Source organism: Leucoraja erinacea, chromosome 15 (assembly GCF_028641065.1).
Source record: "Leucoraja erinacea ecotype New England chromosome 15, Leri_hhj_1, whole genome shotgun sequence".
Taxonomy (NCBI): domain Eukaryota; kingdom Metazoa; phylum Chordata; class Chondrichthyes; order Rajiformes; family Rajidae; genus Leucoraja; species Leucoraja erinaceus.
This window is the reverse complement of record NC_073391.1, coordinates 45,426,915-45,450,225: the sequence shown is the minus strand read 5'-3', so window position 1 is coordinate 45,450,225 and position 23,311 is coordinate 45,426,915. Positions and strand designations below refer to the sequence as shown.

At 46.9% G+C, this 23,311-nt stretch overlaps 2 protein-coding genes across 5 annotated transcripts in view; one reads left to right on the top strand and one right to left on the bottom strand.

Annotated features, from left to right (window-relative positions):
• Nucleotides 1–23,311, bottom strand: part of LOC129703875 (zinc finger protein 208-like) — a 92,392-nt gene that overhangs the window by 58,382 nt on the left and 10,699 nt on the right. Inside the window, exon 4 of the mRNA XM_055646549.1 lies at nt 3,373–4,193. Coding sequence (XP_055502524.1) covers nt 3,373–4,193 — 821 coding nt within the window. The remainder of the gene's footprint in view (nt 1–3,372; nt 4,194–23,311) is intronic.
• LOC129704304 (gastrula zinc finger protein XlCGF57.1-like) lies at nt 13,619–21,730 on the top strand. 4 transcript variants are annotated; one of them, XM_055647341.1, is made up of 4 exons: nt 13,619–13,691; nt 15,462–15,567; nt 17,102–17,351; nt 18,570–21,730. In XM_055647341.1, the coding sequence occupies exons 3-4, from the start codon at nt 17,318–17,320 to the stop codon at nt 20,354–20,356; spliced, it is 1,821 nt and encodes a 606-aa protein (XP_055503316.1). In that variant the 5' UTR covers nt 13,619–13,691; nt 15,462–15,567; nt 17,102–17,317; the 3' UTR covers nt 20,357–21,730. The 4 variants fall into 4 exon arrangements, with proteins under 4 accessions (XP_055503316.1, XP_055503315.1, XP_055503318.1 ...); XM_055647339.1 differs by having other exon boundaries at nt 13,625–13,691; nt 15,459–15,567; XM_055647340.1 differs by lacking the exon at nt 15,462–15,567.

The following is a 23,311-nucleotide window of genomic DNA, read 5'->3' as shown; positions in this document are numbered from 1 at the left end:
TATGCCTATCCAATTTATTTTTAAATGATACCAATGAACCTGCCTCCACCACTTCCACTGGAAGCTCATTCCACACCGCTACCACTCTCAGAGTAAAGAAGTTCCCCCTCATATTACCCCTAAACTTCTGTCCCTTAATTCTGAAGTCGTGTCCTCTTGTTTGAATCTTCCCTATTCTCAAAGGAAAAAGCTTGTCCACATCAACTCTGTCTATCCCTCTCATCATTTTAAAGACCTCTATCAGGTCCCCCCTTAACTTTCTGCGCTCCAGAGAATAAAGACCTAACTTATTCAACCTATCTCTGTAACTTAGTTGTTGAAACCCAGGCAACATTCTAGTAAATCTCCTCTGTACTCTCTCTATTTTGTTGACATCCTTCCTATAATTGGGCGACCAAAATTGTACACAATACTCCAGATTTGGTCTCACCAATGCCTTGTACAATTTTAACATTACATCCCAGCTTCTATACTCAATGCTCTGATTTATAAAGGCTAGCATACCAAAAGCTTTCTTTACCACCCTATCTATATGAGATTCCACCTTCAAGGTACTATGCACGGTTATACCCAGATCCCTCTGTTCAACTGTATTCTTCAATTCCCTACCATTTACCATGTACGTCCTATTTTGATTTGTCCTGCCAAGGTGTAGCACCTCACATTTATCAGCATTAAACTCTATCTGCCATCTTTCAGCCCATTTTTCCAAATGGCCTAAATCACTCTTTGGAAATTAGACTTTGGAAATCCCCTTCATTATCCACAACACCCCCTATCTTGGTATCATCTGCATACTTACTAATCCAATTTACCACACCTTCATCCAGATCATTAATGTACATGACAAACAACAAAGGACCCAACACAGATCCCTGAGGCACCCCACTAGTCACCTGCCTCCAACCCGATAAACAGCCATCCACCATTACCCTCTGGCTTCTCCCATTCAGCCACTGTTGAATCCATCTTGCTATTCCTGCATTTATACCCAACAGTTGAACCTTCTTAACCAACCTTCCATGAGGAACCTTGTCAAAGGCCTTACTAAAGTCCATATAGACAACATCCACTGCTTTACCCTCGTCAATTTCCCTAGTAACCTCTTCAAAAAATTCAAGAAGACAAATTTAAGACAAAGGAACTTGTTTTATTAAAGCAACACGCATTTTCAACAAATAAAAACCTTGCTTATAAACACCAAATTTACATTGACGTGCAGTTACCACTGGTATTTATGGGATTGGGCAAGAACCTAGTCCAGGCCATTCGGCCCTGGCCACCTGCTCCCACAATCGTTCAGTGTCTGGGTTGGGCTGAGTGGAGTCGAGAAACCAAGAGGGGGGGGGGGGGGGGGGGGGGGCCGAGAACAAATAGGGACACACTCAGCGGGCTGGAGGACAAAGAGGATCTGACTGCCAAAACCTTGTTGATCTCAGTACAGAAGTCTAAAAAAGTTAAGCCCCTGTCCCACTTAGGAAACCTGAACGGAAACCTCTGGGGACTTTGCGCCCCACCCAAGGTTTCCGTGCGGTTCCGGAGGTTGCAGGTAGTGGAAGCAGGTAGGGAGACTGACAAAAACCTCCGGGAACCGCACGGAAACCTTGGGTGGGGCGCAAAGTCTCCAGAGGTTTCCGTTCAGGTTTCCTAAGTGGGACAGGGGCATAAGATATGAACAGCATGTAAAGTGAATCTACGCCAACCATCGAACATTTCGTTGTCTAATGCATTTCGTTGTCTCTGTACTGTACACTGACAATTAAAATTGAATCTGAATCTGAATCTGAACACCCATTCATACCAGTTCTAGTTATCCCACTTTCTCATTCCCTCCCTGCAAACTAGGGGTAATTTACACAGGCCGATTAACCTTCAAACCTGCACATCTTTGGGATGTGGGAGGAAACCCACGCGGTCATAGCGGGAATGTGCACACACAGACAGCAGGAGGTCAGGAGCAAACTGGGCTGTCAGGCGCTGATGCAGAGGCTCACTAGCTGCGCCACTCTGCCGCGCTAGAAGCTCAAACATTTGTTACCGTCTCACATTTATTCAAAGCGTTTAAGAAGGAACTGCAGATGCTGGAAAATCGAAGGTGCACAAAAATGCTGGAGAAACTCAGCGGGTGCAGCAGCATCTATGGAGCGAAGGAAATAGGCAACGTTTCGGGCAGAAACGTTGCCTATAACCTTCGCTCCATAGATGCTGCTGCACCCGCTGAGTTTCTCCAGCATTTTTGTGTACCGTCTCACATTTATTCTAACCTTGGCGACCTTTAGGTAGTAAACACTGCCCAGTCCATCTTCGGCTCTGACCTTCCTTCCATCGAGGGGATTTATCGCAGTCGCTGCCTCAAAAAGGCTGGCAGCAACATCAAAGACCCACACCATCCTGGCCACACACTCGTCTCCCTGCTACCTTCAGGTAGAAGGTACAGGAGCCTGATGACTGCAACAACCAGGTTCAGGAATAGCTACTTCCCCACAGCCATCAGGCTATTAAACCTGGCTCGGACAAAACTCTGATTATTAATAAACCATGTTCTGTTATTTGCACTCTTATCAGCTTATTATTCATGTGTGTATATATTTATATTGTGGTATATGGACACATCTGTTTTGTAGTAAATGCCTATTATGTTCTGTATGCTGAAGCAAAGCAAGAATTTCATTGTCCTATACAGGGACACGACAATAAACTCACTTGAACTTGAACTTGAACTTTAACCCTGCATTTGTCCCCCTAGAATTGTCACCTGGTTAAACACCCTAACACTGTATCTCTAAACTAAACTTTCTGCCCGTTAATCGCCAACACACACACTGGCATCTCAGCAGTTGCGGTGTTTGTATGTTCCGTCCACGGAGCATAAGTTCATAAGTTCTCGGAGCAGAATTAGGACATTCGGCCCATCAAGTCTGCTCCGCCATTCAATCACGGCTGATCTACCTTTCCCTCTCAACCCCATTCTCCCTGCCCTCGACCCATAACTCTCTCAACCGAGCTCCGCGAACCGGCCCGTTCGCGGAGAGCCGCGGGACTGACTACCATCGCCCGGTGGGGTAACAACATATCGCCTCAGCGCAGAGGGAGAATGAGGAGGGAAGAGACAGTAACTTTAAGACTTTTGCCTCCATCACAGTGAGGAGGTGCCTGGTGAACTCACTGTGGTGGATGTTAATTTGTGTTTATTGTGTGTTTTGTTGTTTATTATTATATGTATGGCTGCAGGCAACGACATTTCGTTCAGACCGAAAGGTCTGAATGACAAATAAAGGATCTAATCTAATCTACTAATCAAGAAGGAGCATTTAAAGCTTCGTCCCCATGTGGACGCGCCGGTGTTTCTGCAGTTTGGAGAACTCAATGAATCCCTTCCCGCACTCGAAACAGGTGAAGGGTCTCTCCCCGGTGTGGACCCTCCGGTGGCTCAGCAGTCCGGACGATTCTGTGAATCCCTTGCCGCACTCGGCGCAGGTGAACGGCCTCTCTCCAGTGTGGACCCTCTGGTGTTGGAGCAGATGGGACAACTGGGTGAAGCCTTTCCCGCACTCAGAGCAGGTGAAGGGCCTCTCCCCGGTGTGGACTCGCTGGTGAACCACCAGGACGGACGATCGGCTGAAGCCCATCCCGCACTCGGAGCAGGTGAATGGCCTCTCCCCGGTGTGGACCCGCTGGTGCCGCTTCAGTTTGGTCGAGTGGGTGAAGCCCTTCCGGCAGTCTGGGCAGGGAAACGGCTTGTCGGCGGAGTGGAGCCGCTGGTGGCTCAGCAGCTGGGAATAATCGGCCAGGCCCTTCCCGCACACGGGGCAGGTGATCGGCCTCTCCCCGGCGTGGACCTGTCGGTGGGTCAGAAGGTGGGAGGCGCGGCTGAACACCTTCCCGCACTCGGGGCAGGTGAACGGCCTCTCCCCGGTGTGGACCCGCCGATGGGTCACCAGGTTGGACGAGCGGCTGAAGCCCACGCCGCACTCCGTGCAGGTGAATGGCCTCTCCTTGGTGCGGACTCGCCGGTGGGTCACCAGAATGGACGAGCGGCTGAAGGACATGCCGCACTCGGAACAGATGAACGGCCTCTCCCCGCTGTGGACCCGCTGGTGGGTCACCAGATGAGACGACTGAGTGAATCCCTTCCCGCACTCGGAGCAGCTGAACGGCCTCTCTCCGGTGTGGATCCGCCGATGGATCATCAGCTGAGAGGAATTGGACAACCATTTTCCACACTCTGAGCAAGTGACAGGCATCTCAAGCGTACTGCGGGGCACAGAAATGTTCACAAATCCTTGCCTCGGGAGCAACACAAGTGTTTGATTCGTGTTGTGAAGCATTAGCAGAGTTGTGTACACGTTGGTAAATCTGTGGCCCACTTGCCAGACACAGAACAGGTAGCAGTCTCTCCCCACCGCGATGCAGAAGACCCATACAGCGGCGAGAACATGTTTTGTTTTCAACCAGCAGAGATGTTTATCAGGGGTGTTTGAGAAGGAACTGCAGATGCTGGAAAATCGAAGGTACACAAAAATGCTGGAGAAACTCAGCGGGTGCAGCAGCATCTATGGAGCGAAGGAAATAGGCAACGTTTCGGGCTGAAACCCTTCTTCAGGGGAACGTTGATCCACTCCTTCAGTTCAGTTTGGAGGTGCAGCGTGGAAAGGGCACTACGGCCCACTGTGTCCTTGCTGACTAGCGATCACCCATTCGCACTAGTTCTATCCTACTCACCGGGCACAATTGACAGAAGCAAATCGACCTACAACCTTGCACATTTTTGGGATGTGGGAGAAAACCGGTGCACCCGGAGAAACCCACGGTGGTCACCGGGAGAATGTACAAACTCTGTACAGACAGCACCCGTAGTCAGAGTCAAACCTGGGTATGTGACACTGAAAGGCAGCAACTCTCCAAGTGTGTCACGGTTTAAAGCTCCGTCCACGGTCACGGACTCCGGAACTGTAACCTCTTCTACTTGAACGTGAGGTCTCTCGGCCTCGCCAGACACGTCGAGATCTCAGACGCGCAACAAGACTAACGTTCCTCTTCCCGTGGTTTTCCAGATCCTGGAATACGGGGCGACCCTGGCAGATGTGATGAGCTTCCCTCTTCTGATCCTGCCCCCTCCGTGCCCTGCAAAAGGAGTTCACAGAAGTTTTCGCAGAAAAGGATAAAAACGCAGAACAACTAGTTCTAGTTTCCTTGGTCAGCTGATACCATTCTTGTCAGCAGGTCAGACAACATCTCTGGAGAAAAGGAATAGGTGTTTCATGTTAAGAGACCCTTCTTCAGACGAAAGGTCTCGCCCCGAAACATCAAGGATTCCTTTTCTCCAGAGATGCTGTCTGACCGGCTGTTACTCCAGCTTTTTGTGTCTATATTCAGAAATTGCAGAAAGTTGTGGATGTAGCCCAGTGCACCACACAGACCAGAATCCCCATCTGAAGAAGGGTCTCGATCCAAAGGGGCACCCATTCCTTCAATCCAGAGATGCTGCCTGTCCCGCTGAGTTACTCCAGCATTTTGTGCCTATCTCCCCATCATTAACTCCATCTACATTTCACGATGCCTCAGGAAAGCAGCCGACGTGATCAAAGACCCCCCCCCCCCCCCCCCCCCCCCCCGTCATTCCTTCCTCCTGTCGGGCAGAGGATACAGAAGCTTGATAGCGCTCGCCACTAGACTTACGAACAGGTCTTTCTTCTCTGTTATCAGGCTTCTGAATGGTCCGTTCAGAAGCTTGGATACAGTCCCAATTCTCCAACCTTCCTCATTGCAGCCATTGGACTCATTGCAGTCTCTGGAACTTGCCCATGATGGCGGAAAAGTGGCGTAGAAGTAGAGTTGCTGTCTTGCAGCGCCAGAGACCCAGGTTAGATCCCGACTAAGGGTACTGTCAGTGTGGAGTGTGTGCGTTCTCCCTGTGACAGCGTGGGTTTTCTCCGGGTCTTTCAATTTCCTCCCACACTCCAAAGACATACGGGTTTGTAGGTTTTCCAGCATCTGCAGTTCCTTAAACAGGTTTGTAGGTTAATTTGTTTCTGTAAATGTTCCCTAATGTGTACGACAGTGCTAGTGTATGGGTGGTTGATAGTCGGTGCAGACTCGGCAGCCCGAAGGGCCCGTTTCCACGTTGTATCTCTAAATTCCAAAGTCTAAAAACTTTTTTTTAACAATACTGAAAACTATATAGACATAGAAACATAGAAAATAGGTGCAGGGGTAGGCCATTCGGCCCTTCGAGCCTGCACCGCCATTCAATATGATCATGGCTGATCATATGCTGCACTTTCTATCTTTCCCTTTGCTCTACCTATTGTACTTAAGTTTGACTTAATTGCATCCATGTATAGTATTATCTGATTTGATACCATGCAAAACAAAGCTTTTAACTGTCCCTCGGTACACCTGACATCAATAAATTTAAAGTAACAATTCCTTCAGGAAAACCTTCCGTCCAAGTGGACAAAAACATTTCCTGTAAAATGTTCATGAGGGGCAGGAGAGTTTCTCTCAGGGTGCCAACAGTTATTTACCCTTCAATTAAATCTTACGAAGCAACTTAGTTGGAAGTCACCATATTCTGGTTTGTCCGATTTTCAAAATCAAACTGGTAAACAGGCCCTTTGGCCCATCGAGTCAACACCGACCATCAATCACCCATTCACACTAGTTCTATGCTATCCCACTTTCTCATCCAATCCCCAGACACTAGGGGCAAACCACACTGGCCAACTAACCTACACACCCGCACGTCTTTGGGAAGTGGGAGGAAAATGGAGCATCTGGAGGTGCAGAGATTGACTGGAATTGGAGCAGGGGTGATAGATTACCATATAACCATACAACCATATAACAATTACAGCACGGAAACAGGCCATCTCAGCCCTACAAGTCCGTGCCGAACAATTTTTTTTTCCCCTTAGTCCCACCTGCCTGCACTCATACCATAACCCTCCATTCCCTTCTCATCCATATGCCTATCCAATTTATTTTTAAATGATACCAATGAACCTGCCTCCACCACTTCCACTGGAAGCTCATTCCACACCGTTATCACTCTCTGAGTAAAGAAGTTCCCCCTCATATTACCCCTAAACTTCTGTCCCTTAATTCTGAAGTCATGTCCTCTTGTTTGAATCTTCCCTATTCTCAAAGGGAAAAGCTTGTCCATCTAACCTCGGTCTGGGCACAGAGACACAGTTGGTAGAGCTGCTGCCTCGCAGCTCCAGAGGCCCGGGTTCAATCCTGACCTCAGTGGAGTTTGCACGTTTTCCCTCCGGGTGTTCCGGTTTCCTCCCACATCCCAAATACGTGTGGGGTTGTAGGTTAATTGACCCTCTATAAATTGCCCCCCTCATGTGTTAGGAGTGGATGAGAAAGTTGGATAACATAGAACTGGTGTAAATCCCTGATTTTTTCTTGTGGGGGCGTGATTGGCTCCGCGGTGAGCGCCGACACTGCCCCCCTCCCCCCGCGCGTTTGGGGATGGAGCCCAACGGGTCCCACTTGGTCTTGTATATTACTAAAATTCTCATCTTGTACAGACTCACCAGCACTGACCCAAAGCCAATACTCTCTGGAGAGGAGAGGTGCGGAGAGGGGAGTACAGGACAGGAGTGGGGACGGGAGGGGAGGAGAGGGGAGGGAAATGCCTTTATAAACACATAATTGGAACAAGAAAGTTTGTCCACATATATTTAAAAAATGCCAAGTCTGCTTGAATAAAACTTTATTGCAAAACATTGGAGATTAAGAAAAAAAATCTTAATTTTTTTTAGATACAATTCCGATCAAAATGAAAACTTTCAAACACCAGTCTGGGCTATTTAGGATTGCCTTTGCCGATTTTCACATGTTATTCTACTTCCCAAAGGCTTCACGGGTTGTATAGGTTTGAACCAGGAATAAAGGTATAATAAATGGTCATGGCAAGGCAAGGCAAGGCAACTTTATTTATATAGCACATTTCATACACGAGGCAGACTCAAAGTGCTTCACATAAAAACATGTCATACAATAAAATGAAATAATAAAATGAAATAAAATAGAACTAAAAGAAAAGAAAAGCAAAATTAAAAATGCATTATAAAAAGTGCAAAAGTTAAAAGTGCAATGTAGTTAAGATTTAGCTGAAAGCTAAAGTAAACGTAAAAGTTTTCAGTCTTGTTTTAAAAGTGGTCAAAGTTGAGGCAAGTCTTAAATCTTCAGGAAGTTTATTCCAGCTATTTGTTGCATAGAAACTAAATCCTGCTTTCCCATGTTTTGTATTTACTCTGGGAATCACTAACAGATTGGTTTCAGAAGATCTTAGCGGTCTAGAAGGCTTAAATAGTGGAAGCATGTCAGTGATATACTTTGGTCCTAAACCATGTAGGTGAGCAGCAGGATTTTAAAATCAATTATCTGACATACAGGGAGCCAATGTAAGGATTTAAGAATTGGTGTAATGTGTTCAAATTTTTTGGTCTTTGTTAGAACTCTAGCAACAGCGTTCTGAACAAGCTGTAGCTGCCTGACAGTTTTTTTAGGAAGACCTGCAAGGAGACCGTTACAATAATCTAGCCTGCTATTAATAAAGGCATGTACCAGTTTTTCTAAGTCTTGAAATGACATGAGTCCTCTTAATCTTGCTACGTTTTTGAGGTGATAGTAGGCCGATTTTCCAATAATATTCCAATTTTTCTGAAGACAGAACCTGTATATGTGCATTAGCATTTTAATGGGAGGCCTTTTTGAAGTAATACTTCCGTCTATCTGTCTTTTTGTCTTTTTTTTGTTATTTTGAGTGTGTTTTAAAAGTTTGTGTTAATGTTCTCTGGTCTGTTTTATGTGGGTGGTGGGCGGGGGAAACTTATTTCAATCTCTTACCTTGCCTGAGATGCAATTGTTTTCCGGATCATATCTGTGACCTAACATCATGGAGCTGGAGGCCTTGCTCGGGACTGACTTTGAGCCCCACCGTGTGGACATGGACTTACCATCGGAGCCGATCCCTTGCCTGGGATCAACGCTCCAACAGCGGCCTGCGGATTTCACCATCGAGGAGCCGCAGTCTCAGATAGAGACCGATGTCGGGAGCTCAAAAGGATGCAAAAAGTTTCAACTAGCCCCGACCCGGGGACCAATCTCTCTGTGCGTGGGAGCTGAGATACCCCCACCCCAAAGCAGGAGCTTGATCGCTGGTTGCGGGAGCCAAGATTGCCCTGTCAACAGAGTATTATGGCTCGAGGCCCCTGGTGTGCTGGGACAAGTAGAGATTGTAGTTTTTTTTCAGGTCATCACAGTGACAAACGTGCAGGAGTCAAGGTGGTGGATGTTCGATGTTAAAATGTATTTTGTGTGTTTGTGATTTTTATTGGTCATCACTGTATGGCAAATCAAATTCCTGCCTTCTCCCAAAATCTACTTGACTAATAAGTATGATTAGAGCTATGATCTAACTTCTACTCTTGGAAGATTCAGATTGGTATGTCAATGAATAAGAGGCTTGAGATTTCGATGCATTCATAACTATCTGGAGAAGCATTTTCCTGATCTCCATTGCATTACATCCCTTGGTTCTTAAAAACCCTTCGAATGCCGAGAACATGAAGGATTCCTTACTAATCAAGAACTGATCAATCATTGCTTTAAAAATACCCATTGACTTGGCCTTCACCGCCGTCTGTGGCATTAATTGTTTAGTATGGGTTTTACAGAGTATTATGTTTACATATCTGGTGTGCTGTTGCAAGTAAAAATGTAGTTTTCTGTTTCAGGTCACAATAGACAATAGGTGCAGGAGTAGGCCATTCGGCCCTTCGAGCCAGCACCTCCATTCACTGTGATCATGGCTGATCATCAACAATCAGTACACCATTCCTGCCTTCTCCCCATATCTCTTGACTCTGCTATCTTTAAGAGCTCCATCTAACTCTCTCTTGAAAGCATTCAGAGAATTGTCCTTTGCCTTCAGAGGCAGAGATTTCCAGATTCATAACTATCTGGATGAAAACGTTTTTCCTCATCTCCATTCTAAATGGCCAATCCCTTATTCTTAAACTGTGGCCCATGGTTCTGGACTCCCCCAACATCGGGAACATGTTTCCTGCCTCTAGCGTGTCCAATCCCTTAATAATCTTATATGTTTCAATAAGATGCCCTCTCATCCTTCTAAATTCCAATGCATACAACCCATTCTTTCAACATATGACAGTCCCGTCATCCCGGGAATTAACCTCGTGAACCAACGCTACACTCCCTCAATTGCAAGAATGTCCTTCCTCAAATTTGGAGAACAAAACCGCACACAATACTCCAGGTGTGGTCTCACTAGGGCCCTGTACAACTGCAGAAGGACTTCTTTGCTCCCATACCCACCTCCTCTTGTTGTGAAGGCCAACATGCCATTAGCTTTCTTCACTGCCTGCTATACCTGCATGCTTACTTTCAGTGACTGATGAACAAGGACATCCAGATCTCGTTGTACTTCCCCTTTTCCTAAATTGACACCATTCAGATAATAATCTGCATTCCTGTTCTTGCCATCAAAGTGCATAACCTCACATTTATTCACAGTAAACTACATCTGCCATGCATCTGCCCACTCACCCAACCTGTCCAAGTCACCCTGCATCCTCATAGCATCCTCCTCACAGTTCACGATGCCATCCAGCTTTGTGTCATTTGCAAATGTGCTAATGTTACTTATTATCCCTTCATCTAAATCATCAATGTACGTTGTAAATAGCTGCGGTCCCAGCACCGAGCCTTGCGGTACCCCACTAGTCACTGCCTGTCATTCTGAATGGAACCTATTAATTCCTACTCTTTATTTCCTGTCTGCCAACTGATTTTCTATCCAAGTCAGTACCGTACTCCCAATACCATGTGCTCTAATTTTGCCCACTAATCTCTTATGTGGGACCTTATCAAATGCTTTCTGAAAGTCCAAGTACACTACATTCACTGGCTCTCCCTTGTCCATTTTCCTAGTTACATACTAAAAAAATGCCAGAAGATTAGTCAAGCATGATTTTCCCCTTCCTAAATCCATGCTGACTCAGACCAATCCTGTTACTTCTATCTAAATGTGCCGCTATTTCATCTTTTATAATTGACTCCCCACCACCGATGTCAGGTTAACTGGTCTATAATTCCCTGCTTTCTCCCTACCTCCATTCTTAAAAAGTTGGATAACTTTAGGTACCCTCCAATCCACAGGAACTGATCCTGAATCTACAGAACTTTGGAAAATGATCAACCACGATTTCTAGAGCCACTTCCTTAAGTACCCTGGGATGCAGACGTGGCAATAGGGTGATTTTAAATCCAAAATATCGGGAATTGTCGCGTTTGCTCGCTGAATTTCATCAAAAGTAAGTTAATAATGCCTTAATTTTGATGAAATTCAGCGAGCAAACGCGATAATTCCCGATATTTTGGATCTTAAAATCACCACGGCAATTGTCAGCTGTTCACTTCCGCCGCTTTCTACCTTCAGCTCCCTCTTGTAATTACCTCACTTTCTATCTTTTTTTTTGCCTGAAAATTTAGGTCGCTGTGCTTCACGGTCACCCCGACTAGCACAGAAAATTTCAGCTCAAATATCGGCCGTTTTCCATGTTTTTAACGGGTGGGAAAGTGCGTGTTTCCCCATTCACTTACATGTACCAAACTGAGATGTCCTCCAGTTAAAATTTTCGGTAACGTGAGGGGGGATCTACGCTCATTTGACCTTTGGTGAAATCACCCTATAAAACCCTCTTCACTCTTGAAAAAAAGTAAAAAAATTAAAAAAAACAATATTTGTGCAATTAACCTACAAACCCGCCCACCTTTAGGTAGTGGGAGGAAACCCACGCGGTCATAGGGTGAATGTGCAAACTCGACAGACAGCACCCGAAGTCGGGATCGAACCCGTGTCTTTGGCACCTGGAGGCAACGGCTCTACCCGCTGCGTCAGAGAACCGCTGCCCCTCCCCCCGCGCCTGCCGGCTGCCTCGCGCATGCCCGGTCCCCGGGAGCGGTGGGCGGGGCCGAGCGGGTCAGGGGGTGGAGACGCTGCTCAGCTCCTCCCCCCCCTCGGCGCCACCTCCTCCCACCACCCCTTCCCCGATCTGAAGGTAACATCTCCGGCCCGAATCTCACCCCGTTACCGCGGGGAAATAATAGCCGCTCCCCTCCTACCTGCCGCTGACCTTCTGGAAACCTCCGCCGACGGGTGGAACTGCGCATGCTCCCGGTCCTTGGCGCACGCGCATGCGTGGTCATCGCGGCTTCGACTTGGATTGAGCGCTCTCTCACTCGCGGTGGTTTGTGGGCGAGAGTAGCCGCCATTTAATTAAAGGTTTCTGCCAAGGTGGATTCTTGACAGCTTCGGATCGTCCTGTAGTAAAGAAGACCAGTGCTGCTCACAATAGACCAAGTGCAGTCTAATTAGTGTTTTGTGCAGGGAGGAACTGCAGATGCTGGTTTAAACCGAAGATAGACACAAAATGCTGGAGCGGGACAGGCAGCATCTCTCGAGAAAAGGAATAGATGACGAAGTCTGAAGAAGGGTCTCAACCCGAAACGTCACCCATTCTTTCTCTCCAGAGATGCTGCCTGTCCCGCTGAGTTACTCCAGCATTTTGTGTCTATCGACATTCATACCGTTGGCTTGTAAGCTACCCAGGCAAAATATGAGGTGCTGTTCCTCCAGTTTGAGTGTGGTCTCATCTGGCAATGGTGGAGGCCCGGGACAGAAAGGCTCGACAAAGCTATTTAGATGCGAGTGACCAATTCTTGAAATGGTGGTCGGAGTACCCAGATATTAGTGCGCGTTGGAGAGCGCCCTATCCGCGTTACTGGGGCAGTGGACCAGAGAGCACCGGCTCCTGTCACGTCGGTGTTGAGTATGCGCAGTGTGGCCGGAGGGAGAGAGGAAGAAAGAGGAATCCGAAGGGCGGCGGGGCGGAGCGGAAGATCGACGGGATGCGGCTCTGGTCAAATGATCTTTGTCTCTGATCGACAGAAGGATATCAATGGACCCAGAGGAGCAGTCCCCGTTTGGGGGAGAGTCGGTGCGATCTCCAGAAACACCCCCTCACCGAGAATCTCCCGGCCCTTCCCGCCTCACCCTCTGCCCCAGTGCTGGTCAATTGCAGCATTATTTGTTTTCATTTTAATTTCCAACATCTACAATAATAATGTAGAACAATAATTTTCCCACAATAGTTCACATTTGTTCCCCATTCAGATTTTGGTGCCTCTCTTCTTGTCCTAAGGGGAACGCAGACTACGTACAGACAGCACCCCGTTGTCAGGATCGACCCCGGGACTCTGGCGCGATAAGACAGCAACTATACCGCTGCGCCACTGTGCCGCCCCTAATACTTGTTGTGAGAGTGCCTGGGCAATGGATTCGAGTTTCCAAAGGGCTTCTACCCTCCAGAAAGAAATGCTTCCGCAGATCTTTTTACCCCGTACCGCAAACCTATGCCCTTCCCTGTGAGGGACATCTTCATTCTGTTGAGATGCATTGTTAAATATTAACGTGGGATTGTTATTCAAAGTCAATTTCTTTATTGCAGGAAGACTTCTGATGGGTGTCAGAGAATGAAGAGAAAGATCACAGAAGATTATGGCTCCTCAGTGCATCGCAGGCGGCTCGTTCAACTCCAGTTCTGTCCAGTCCTGTCATCAATGAACAAAACACGCTGGATATTTATGTGCAGGTAATACCCCTGCATAATTTACTGCAGTGAGGACTGCCGCGTCTGAAGAGATGTGGTAGATTATCAGCCCTTAATTCAACATTGTGTCTCTCAGAATATCCTCGCGGGGATATCCACTAAGTTTGTGGAGGCTAAAAACTAAATTATCAGAGGGTGGGCTGCAGCATATCGATTTATAATAAGGGAATAAGGTTCACGAAGGAACAAGAATGTTGAATTATACTAGAAAATGTAGTGGAGTTCTCCAGTACAGCCATTTGGCCCACCATGTCAATGCTGACCATCAAGTACCCATCCTTTTAATATCCCATTTATACACTTGGTCCAAAGCACTTTTATATGTCGGAGATTCAAATGCCCACCCAGATACTTTTTTTATAAACTAGAAAATCAGTGTGGAAACAAGCTCTTTGGCCCACCGAGTCCGTACTGACCAGTAATCACACTGTGCACTTTTGCTATCTTACACATTAGGGACAATTTACATCTCACAGAATCCACTTAACCTACACATTTGTACGTCTCTGGAGTGTAGGAGGAAACCAGAGCACCTGGAGAAAACCCACAAGGTCACAAGGGGAACACAGACTCCGTACAGACAGCACCCCGTTGTCAGGTTCGAACCCAGGTCTCTGGCGCTGTAATGCAGCAACTCTACCGCTGCACCACTGTCGCCCTTAATACTGGTTGTGAGAGTCCCTGCCTCCACCACCCATTCAGGCAATGGATTCGAGTTCCTTAAAGGTCTTCTACCCCCTAGAAAAAATTATTCCTCACATCTTCTCTGAACTTTTTACCTCATACCCCAAACTTATTCCCTTTCCTGTGAGGGAATGCTTCCTACTATTTACTCTATATATGCTACTCTGCCCCAGGGAAAAGATGACCAGTCTCATATCACTGAAAAGCTCCATCCAAGACAATATTTTGGTGAAGAAACAAAGGACTGCAGATGCTGGTTAATACACAAAAGGACACAAAGTGATGGAATAACTCAGCAGGTTAAGCAGCATCTCAGGAGAACATGGGTAGGTGATATTTTCGGTCGAGACTCTTCTTCTTCCCGACCCGAAACGTCACCTAACCATATTCTCCGGAGATGCTGTCTGACCTGCTGAGTTACTCCACTACTTTGTGTCCTTTAAATATTTTGCTGAATCTCCTCAGCATCCTCTCCAATGCAATCTCATCCATCATATAGTGCGGTGACTATAAATGTGCAGAGTTGTCCAGTTAGGCAATGTTTTTAAAAAAACGATTGGATAAGAGCTGAAGGACTGTCGATAAATACCATTGCATGCTGAACATGTTCTATTGTATTGTATTGTATATCTTTATTGTCATTTTCCTGAGTACTCACATACCCAGAGGAAACAAAAAAACGTTGCTCAACCAGTGTCCATTCAGTGTGCAGTAAAAATAAATGGAAATAAAAATACATATATCATGAACAAATTAACACTCTACTTTCTACTAAACATCAACAGGCGTTCCGATCGGCAGTGGCACGACAGTGGCTCTGCTGCAGTGTGTCCAGGTTGATGGTTGGTGCGCGATACTTTGACAATACTTTGGCAGGGGGCAAAGTCCGTTTATCAGTCATATAGCCTGCGGGAAGAAGCTGAGGAGCATCCTGCTGGTTTTGCAGCTAATGCTCCTGTACCTCTTCCCAGATAGCAGGATGGAGAATATGTGATGCGATGGGTGGTAGGGGTCTTTGATGATGGAGATGGCTCTGCTGATACATCTCTTCCTGTATATGCCCAGCAGGAAAGGGAGTGGAGCACCAATAATCCTGCGGGCGGTCTTCACAATCCTGTCTAGTTGGTGCCGTTCGTACGCCTTGCAGCTCCCAAACCAGGAAGTGATGCCGCAGGTTAATGTGCTCTTGATTGTCCCCTTATAAAAAGTTCGTAGGTGTGTAGTGGGGAGACCTGCTTTACGTAGTCTTCGGAGAGGGTGTAGTCGCTGCTGGGCTCTCTTGACCAGTGCTGTGGTGTCTAATGACTGAGACAGAGGATATTAGGTTCATGCCAGTTCCCAGGGCGAAACCTCCATGCAGCACATTTCTCCCAAATGCCAACCAGTTACTTTCTAAAATCATTCATCACCCTGCCTTTGCCACCACCCTGAAATTGTAGCCGGGAAATATACTGCCGGTCCTTCATTGTCACTTGGTCTCAGTCTCCAGGGTGCTCTCACGAGAAGGACTGCAGCAGTTCGTAAGTCATAGGAGCAGAAATAAGCCATTCAGCCCACTGACTCTACTCCGCCATTCAATCATGCCTGATCTATCTTTCCCTCTCAACCCCATTCTCCTGCCTTTTCCCCGTATCCTTTGACACCGTTACTAATCGAGAACCCGTCGATCTCAGCTTTGAAAAATGTCCAATGACGTTGCCTCCACAGCCTTCCGTGATGATGAATGCCACTGATTCCCGCCACAAGAGGGCATCTCATCATCACCTGCTCAAGGATGAGCAGTAAACGCCAGCATTGCTGACAATGTTCTGACCCTGCGAAAATGGATCTCAATGGACTGGGAGAGTCTTAGTATAATATTTGCTTTGAGCTTTCTGAAGTCAACTCCACTCTTAAACTGTAAAATTGAAAACCGGGGAAATGGAGTGTAGAAACATAGAAAATAGGTGCAGGAGTAGGCCATTTGGCCCTTCGAGCCTGCACCGCCATTCAATATGATCATGGCTGATCATCCAACTCAGTACCCCGTACCTGCCTTCTCTCCATACCCCCTGATCCCTTTAGCCACAAGGGCCACATCTAACTCCCTCTTAAATATAGCCAATGAAAAAACATGCATAAAATTCAGCCTTGGTAAACTGTGAGGCTGGTGACAGAGCAAAGTGACCCTGAAAGTTGCTGTTTAAAACAAAAAGTAGTTGACTACGGTTCTTGAGTGTGTGATCTAGTCAGGGCCAAGGCATGATCACATGATTGTCCCCCCCCCCCCCCCCCCCCCCATCGTTGCTCTCCCCAGACTCTCACTTATTTCTCCCATTGCTTTACATTCCATTCTCTGGCTTCACAATTTGAAACTCTTCAATCATTTTGTGTCACACCTTTTTTTCATCCCTCTCTGGGCTTTGGGCTTTCTCTGGGTTTGGGCTTTGGTTTCCTCCCACATTCCAAAGATGTGTGGGTTGTAGGTTAATTGGCTTCACTAAATTTCCCCTAGTGTATAGGATGTGAAAGTGGGATAACGTAATACAATGTATGGGTGATCGGCGTGCTCGGTGGGTCTAAGACCCAGTTTCCACCATGTATCTCTAAACTAAACTTTACAATGTCTAACTTGTACTCAGTGATGCCCTACAAATTCCTTTTACAAGATATGATAAACAAGTCTCAAACCAAACATCTAAATCTAACTCTGCCACTCAATTCATCAGCAACTGAACGTCAACCGTCCGCGAATGTTAAAGGAGAAATGATTGTCTTGGAGAAGACTTTAAAACTTGTTATCACTGGTGAAGGACCGGAGACAGAGGCAGCTGAGTGAGAGATGTTGCATATCTTAGAACGTGGGAAGAGCTTTAATTCACTGGACAGCCAGAGAAGAGATTCTTGAGTTCACAGGGAAGAGAAAGCAAACACATCTTCTGTGTATGCATGACATTTGGATAATCGACCGCCCAGAAGGTGAGCAGTCATTTCACAGTTCAATTTTTTAACAATGTAAAGGGTCGATAATAGGGCTGCACAGCTGTATAGTTGCTGCCTTATGTCGCTCTTCTAGGGAGATGCTAACTGCATTTCGTTGTCTCTGTACTGTACACTGCACAATGACAATAAGGTTGAATCTGATCTGAATCTTATAGCGTTAGAGACCCGGGTTCAATCCTGACAATGGGTGGTGTCAGTACGGAGTTTGCATGTTGACCCGCGTGGGTTTCCTACTGGTGCTCCGGTTTCCTTCCACATTCCAAAGGCGTGCAGTTTTGTGGGTTAATTAGCCCTCTATAAATTAACCCTCGTGTTTAGGACAGACGTGGTGTGTGGTTGGTCGCTGGTCGGCTGGTTGGGTCTTGATTTGTTTAAGGGCCTGTTTCCACGATGTATCTCTAAACAGGAAAAAAGACAATAGCTTTCCCAGCTGCATCAGAGTCAACATAGGGAGGAGAATTTGGCCTGCCTTGAATCTGGGAAGCAGTTGGCCGATTCAAAACACACTTGTATGAAACATAGAAACATAGAAAATAGGTGCAGAAGTAGGCCATTTGGCCCTTCAAGCCTGCACCGCCATTCAATATGATCATGGCTGATCATCCAACTCAGTATCCTGTACCTGCCTTCTCTCCATACCCCCTGATCCCTTTAGCCACAAGGGCCACATCTAACTCCCTCTTAAATATAGCCAATGAACTGGCCTCAACTACTTTCTGTGGCAGAGAATTCCAGAGATTCACCACTCTCTGTGTGAAAAATGTTTTCCTCATCTCGGTCCTAAAAGATTTCCCCCTTATCCTTAAACTGTGACCCCTTGTTCTGGACTTCCCCAACATCGGGAACAATCTTCCTGCATCTAGCTTGTCCAACCCCTTAAGAATTTTGTAAGTTTCTATAAGATCCCCCCCTCAATCTTCTAAATTCTAGCGAGTACAAGCTGAGTCTATCCAGTCTTTCTTCATATGAAAGTCCTGACATCCCAGGAATCAGGAATTAATTGGACTTTGCTGGATTTTACTTTGCACTAAACATTATTCCCTTTATCTTGTGTCTGTATACTGTGGATGGATTGATTGTAATCATGTATAGACTTTCTGCTGACTGGGTAGCACACAACAAAAATGTTTTTCACTGTACCTCGGTACACATGACAATAATAAACTAAACTAAACTAAACACTTGTCTCCACAGCAATGAATCCGTTTCGCCATTCTAGCTGCAGGAAAACCGTTAAGCAATCCAGTAATCTGATGAGATGCCAGCGAGTTCACACTGGGGAGAGGCCATTCATCTGCTTTGACTGTGGGAAAGCATTCACTTATTCGTCCAACCTGCTGAGGCATCAGTGGGTTCATGCTGGGGAGAGGCTGTTCACCTGCCCGGTGTGCGGGAAGGGATTCATTCAGGATGCCAAGCTGAAGAAACACGAGCAAGTTCATGCCAAGGAAAGGCCGTTCACCTGCTCTGTGTGTGGGAAGGGATTCCAGAAGTCATCTCAGCTGGTGACCCATCACCGAGTTCACACTGGAGGGAGAACTTTCTCCTGCTCCGAGTGCGGGAAGGGTTTTAGTCGCTCATCTAGCGTGGTGAGACACCAGCGGATCCACACTGGGGAGAAGCTGTTCGCCTGCTCCGAGTGTGGGAAAGGATTCAACCAGTTATCCCAGCTGCAGATACACCAGCGGATTCACACTGGGGAGAGGCCGTTCATCTGCTCCAACTGTGGGAAGGGATTCACTGAGTCATCTTCCTTATTGATGCACCAGCGGATTCACACCGGGGAGAGACCGTTCCCCTGCTCCGAGTGCGGGAGGCGGTTCACTCACTTATCCAACCTGCAGACACACCAGCGGATCCACACCGGGGAGAGGCCATTCACTTGCACGCACTGTGGGAAGGGATTCACTGAGTCGTCTTCCTTGTTGATGCACCTTCGGATTCACACTGGAGAGAGACCCTTCACGTGCTCTGACTGTGGGAGGGGATTCGCTCAGCTGTCCAACCTGCTGACCCACCAGCTCATTCACAGTGGGAAGAGGCCCTTCACCTGCTCCGAGTGCGGGAAAACATTCAGTAATTCATACAACCTGCTGACGCACCAGCGGATTCACACCGGGGAGAGGCCGTTCACCTGCGCCGAGTGCAGGAAGGGATTCACTGACGCGTGCAATCTGCTGAGACACCAGCGCGTCCACACCGGGGAGAGGCCATTCACCTGCTCCGAGTGTGGGAAAGGATTCACCGAGTCATCAGCCCTGCTTATGCACCAGCGGATCCACACCGGTGAGAGGCCGTACACCTGCTCTGAGTGCGGGAAGGGGTTCACTCAGTTATCCAACCTGCAGACACACCAGCGGATTCACACAGGGGAGAGGCCCTTCGCCTGCTCAGAGTGTGGAAAAGGCTTCACTGACTCGTCCTCCTTGCTTATGCACCAGCGGATACACACCGGGGAGAGGCCGTACACCTGCATGGAGTGTGGGAAGGGATTTACTCAGCTATCCAACCTACAGACGCACCAGCGAATCCACACTGGAGAGAGGCCGTTCACCTGCTCCGAGTGCGGGAAGGCGTTCAGTCATTCATGCAATTTGCAAACACACCAGCGCATTCACACCGGGGAGAGGCCGTTCACCTGCTCCCACTGTGGGAAAGGATTCACAGACGCATCCAACCTATTGACCCACCAGCGGGTCCACACCGGGGAGAGGCCGTTCATCTGCTCTGACTGCGGGAAGGGCTTCACTGATGCGTCCAACCTCTTGACCCACCAGCGGGTCCACACCGGGGAGAGACCTTTCTCCTGCTCCGAGTGCGGGAAGGGCTTCAGCCAGTCATCCAACCTGGTGATTCACCAGCGGATCCACACCGAGGAGAGGCCGTTCTCCTGCTCCGACTGTGGGAAAGGATTCAATCAGTTATCCAACCTGCACAGACATCAGCAGATTCACAGCGGGGAGAAGCTGTGCACCAGCTGAGTGCGAGGAGGGAGTCGATGTTGCGTGCAACTTGTTGATTCACCTGCGTATTCAGGCCGTGGAAGAGTTGCCTACCCGCTCAGCATATTTAAAAGGATTCACTCAGGAAGTTAAGCTGTAGATATGCCAGCATGTTTAGACCAGGGAAAAGGTGGTTACCCTCAGTCCACCGTGACTGACGCGGTAACTCGCCTTCCCATTCTCATACTTTCCGACCTGGGCCTCCTCCACTGTCAGAGTGAGGCCATATGTAAATTGGAGGAGAAGCACCTGATGTCTTGCTTAGGCAGCTTACAACCCAGCGGTATGAAAATTGAATTCTCTAATTTCATGTAACCCCTGCATTCCTTCTTCCTCCTCCCCTTCCCAATCCTAGTCGTCCTGCCAGTTCCAATGTTCGGATCTCTGGAGAAAATGGATGGGTGATGTTTCAGGTTGGAACCCTTCTTCAGAGGGAGTACAGAGAAAGTTTATCAGACTGATTCCTGGCATGTCAGGATTTTCATATGAAGAAAGACTGGATAGACTCGGCTTGTACTCGCTAGAATTTAGAAGATTAAGGGGGGATCTTATAGAAACTTATAAAATTCTTAAGGGGTTGGACAGGCTAGATGCAGGAAGATTGTTCCCGATGTTGGGGAAGTCCAGAACAAGGGGTCACAGTTTAAGGATAAGGGGGAAATCTTTTAGGACCAAGATGAGAAAATCATTTTTTACACAGAGGTGAATCTGTGGAATTCTCTGCCACAGAAGGTAGTTGAGGCCAGTTCATTGGCTATTTTTAAGAGGGAGTTAGATGTGGCCCTTGTGGCTAAAGGGATCAGGGGGGTATGGAGAGAAGGCAGGGATGGGATACTAAGTTGGATGTTCAGCCATGATCATATTGAATGGCAGTGCAGGCTCGAAGGACCGAATGGCCTACTGCTTCACCTATTTTCTATGTTTCTATTGTATCAGCAAAATCACACTGGGGATAATTCACCTGCTCCAAGTGTGGGAGGGATTCTCTCAGATATCTAATCTACTCACACACCAGAGTCCACACCAAAGTTCAACGGTGCTCAATGGTGGAATATTTAAACAGTGTAGCTGCGACACACCCATCGCGCCCAGGATGGGAAATGTTTAGAGGGATATGAGCCAAATGCCAGCGTGGGACTGGCATATGTGGGGCATTTTGGTTGCATGGACGAGTTGGTCTAATGGGTCTGTTTCCGTGCTCCAAAACTCTCATTGAACTCTGGTCACTGGCACAATTGGGCTCTGTTTCTGCTGATCTTAAAGACCCTTGTACTGTAATTGAGCTGGAGTCTAATATTCTGGATTCTGTGCAAAATAAATCGGTTCTAATGTAAATATAGTGTCTTGAGTCCTTAATTTCTGTGACTAGAGAGTGGTCCTGATCTACCATTGGAGACCATTTGATTATCTTTAATCAGACTTTGCTGGACCATATCTTGCACAAAGCTTTATACCCTTTATCCTGTATGTGTACACTGTGGACGGCTTGATTGTAATTATGCACAGTCTTTTCGTTGACAGGAGAGCACGCTACAAAAAAGCTTTTCACTGTACCGCGGTACACATAACAGTAATAAACTACACTAATCTGTAAATCCCCTATTCTAACAACTGACAAAATTACCTGGGAAATGCATCACCGAGTACAAGATAAAAATTTAGAACAGGACAATATGATTTCTGAGTTCAGTTGAGATATTTCAGAAGTGGTATTGAAATTCTCACGGTTCAGGTTGCTGAATAAAAATGTTGGCTGCTGGTCCAGTGCATTATTGAGGGAGGGTTGCACAGTCAACAATGATGATTTTCAGATGAGTATTTAAACTGAGACTTTATTTACTCTGTCAGGTGGACAGACAAGACCCCTGGCGCTGTTTTGAAGATGACCTGTGGCATTACGCCTGTATCCTGTTCAACATAAACATCACACAAATGTTTATCTAATCGTCAGGGAGTTTACTGTGTGTGAATTGATTGGCGCCTTTCCTCCATAATAAGGATGGGCACTGCATATCAAACATCTGTGCAGTGATAAATTTACTGCCTTACAGGGCCCGGGTTTGATCCTGACTACGGGTGCTGTCTTTGTGGAGTTTGCACATTTTCCCTGTGACCTCATGGGTTTTCTCTGTGTTCTCCAGTTTTCTCCTACACACTAAAGACATGCATGTTTATAAGTTAATTGACTTCTGTAAATTGTCCCCGGTGTGTAAGATAGTACTAGTGTACTGGGTGATCACTGGTCGATGCAGACTCGGTGGACTAAAGGGCCTATTCCCATGTTGTTTCTCTAAAGTGTAAAAGATGAGCCCATTCCTTTAAATACATACAGAGTCTGAATTCAGATCTGTCCCTCGACACAAAACTCAATCAGACACAGAAGGCTTGGAAGATTATAAGGGATTAATTCAGACCAACAATTGGCTCTTTGTACCAGATGTGGACTCAATACAAGAAAAACATGCTGGAAATCTGTATCTAAAATAGATAGTGTCAGAAACACTTAGCAGATCAGATAGCTTTTGTGCTATGAGAAACATAATTTACTTCAGGTCAAGGATCTTCCATTAGAGTCTGAAGAAAGGTCTTGACCGAAAATGTCACCCGATTCATTCATTCGCTCCAGAGATGCTGCATGTCCCGCTGAGTTACTCCAGCTTTTTGTGTCTATCTACATAAAAATAAAGATGGCAAGGAGCGGAAAGAAGAAAAAGGTTTGTAGGAGAATGTAGAAACAAACGACTGCAGATGCTCGCTAATACACAAAAGGACACAAAATGTTGGAGTAACTCTTAGTGGATCAAGCAGCAACTCTGGAGAACATGGATAGGTGATGCTTTGGGTCACTCAGGTGACCTAACCTGCTAAGTTGCTCCAGCACTTGGAGTCCTTTGAGGTATGTAGCAGGGTACGTTGCTCCAGCACTTGGAGTCC

Bases quoted from the DNA above. Each gene is read 5' to 3' on its own strand.
- LOC129704304 (XM_055647340.1), top strand. From the start codon at position 17,318: ATGCATGACATTTGGATAATCGACCGCCCAGAAG. The intron at 17,352-18,569 runs GTGAGCAGTCAT...TTGTCTCCACAG, and splicing joins GATAATCGACCGCCCAGAAG to CAATGAATCCGTTTCGCCAT.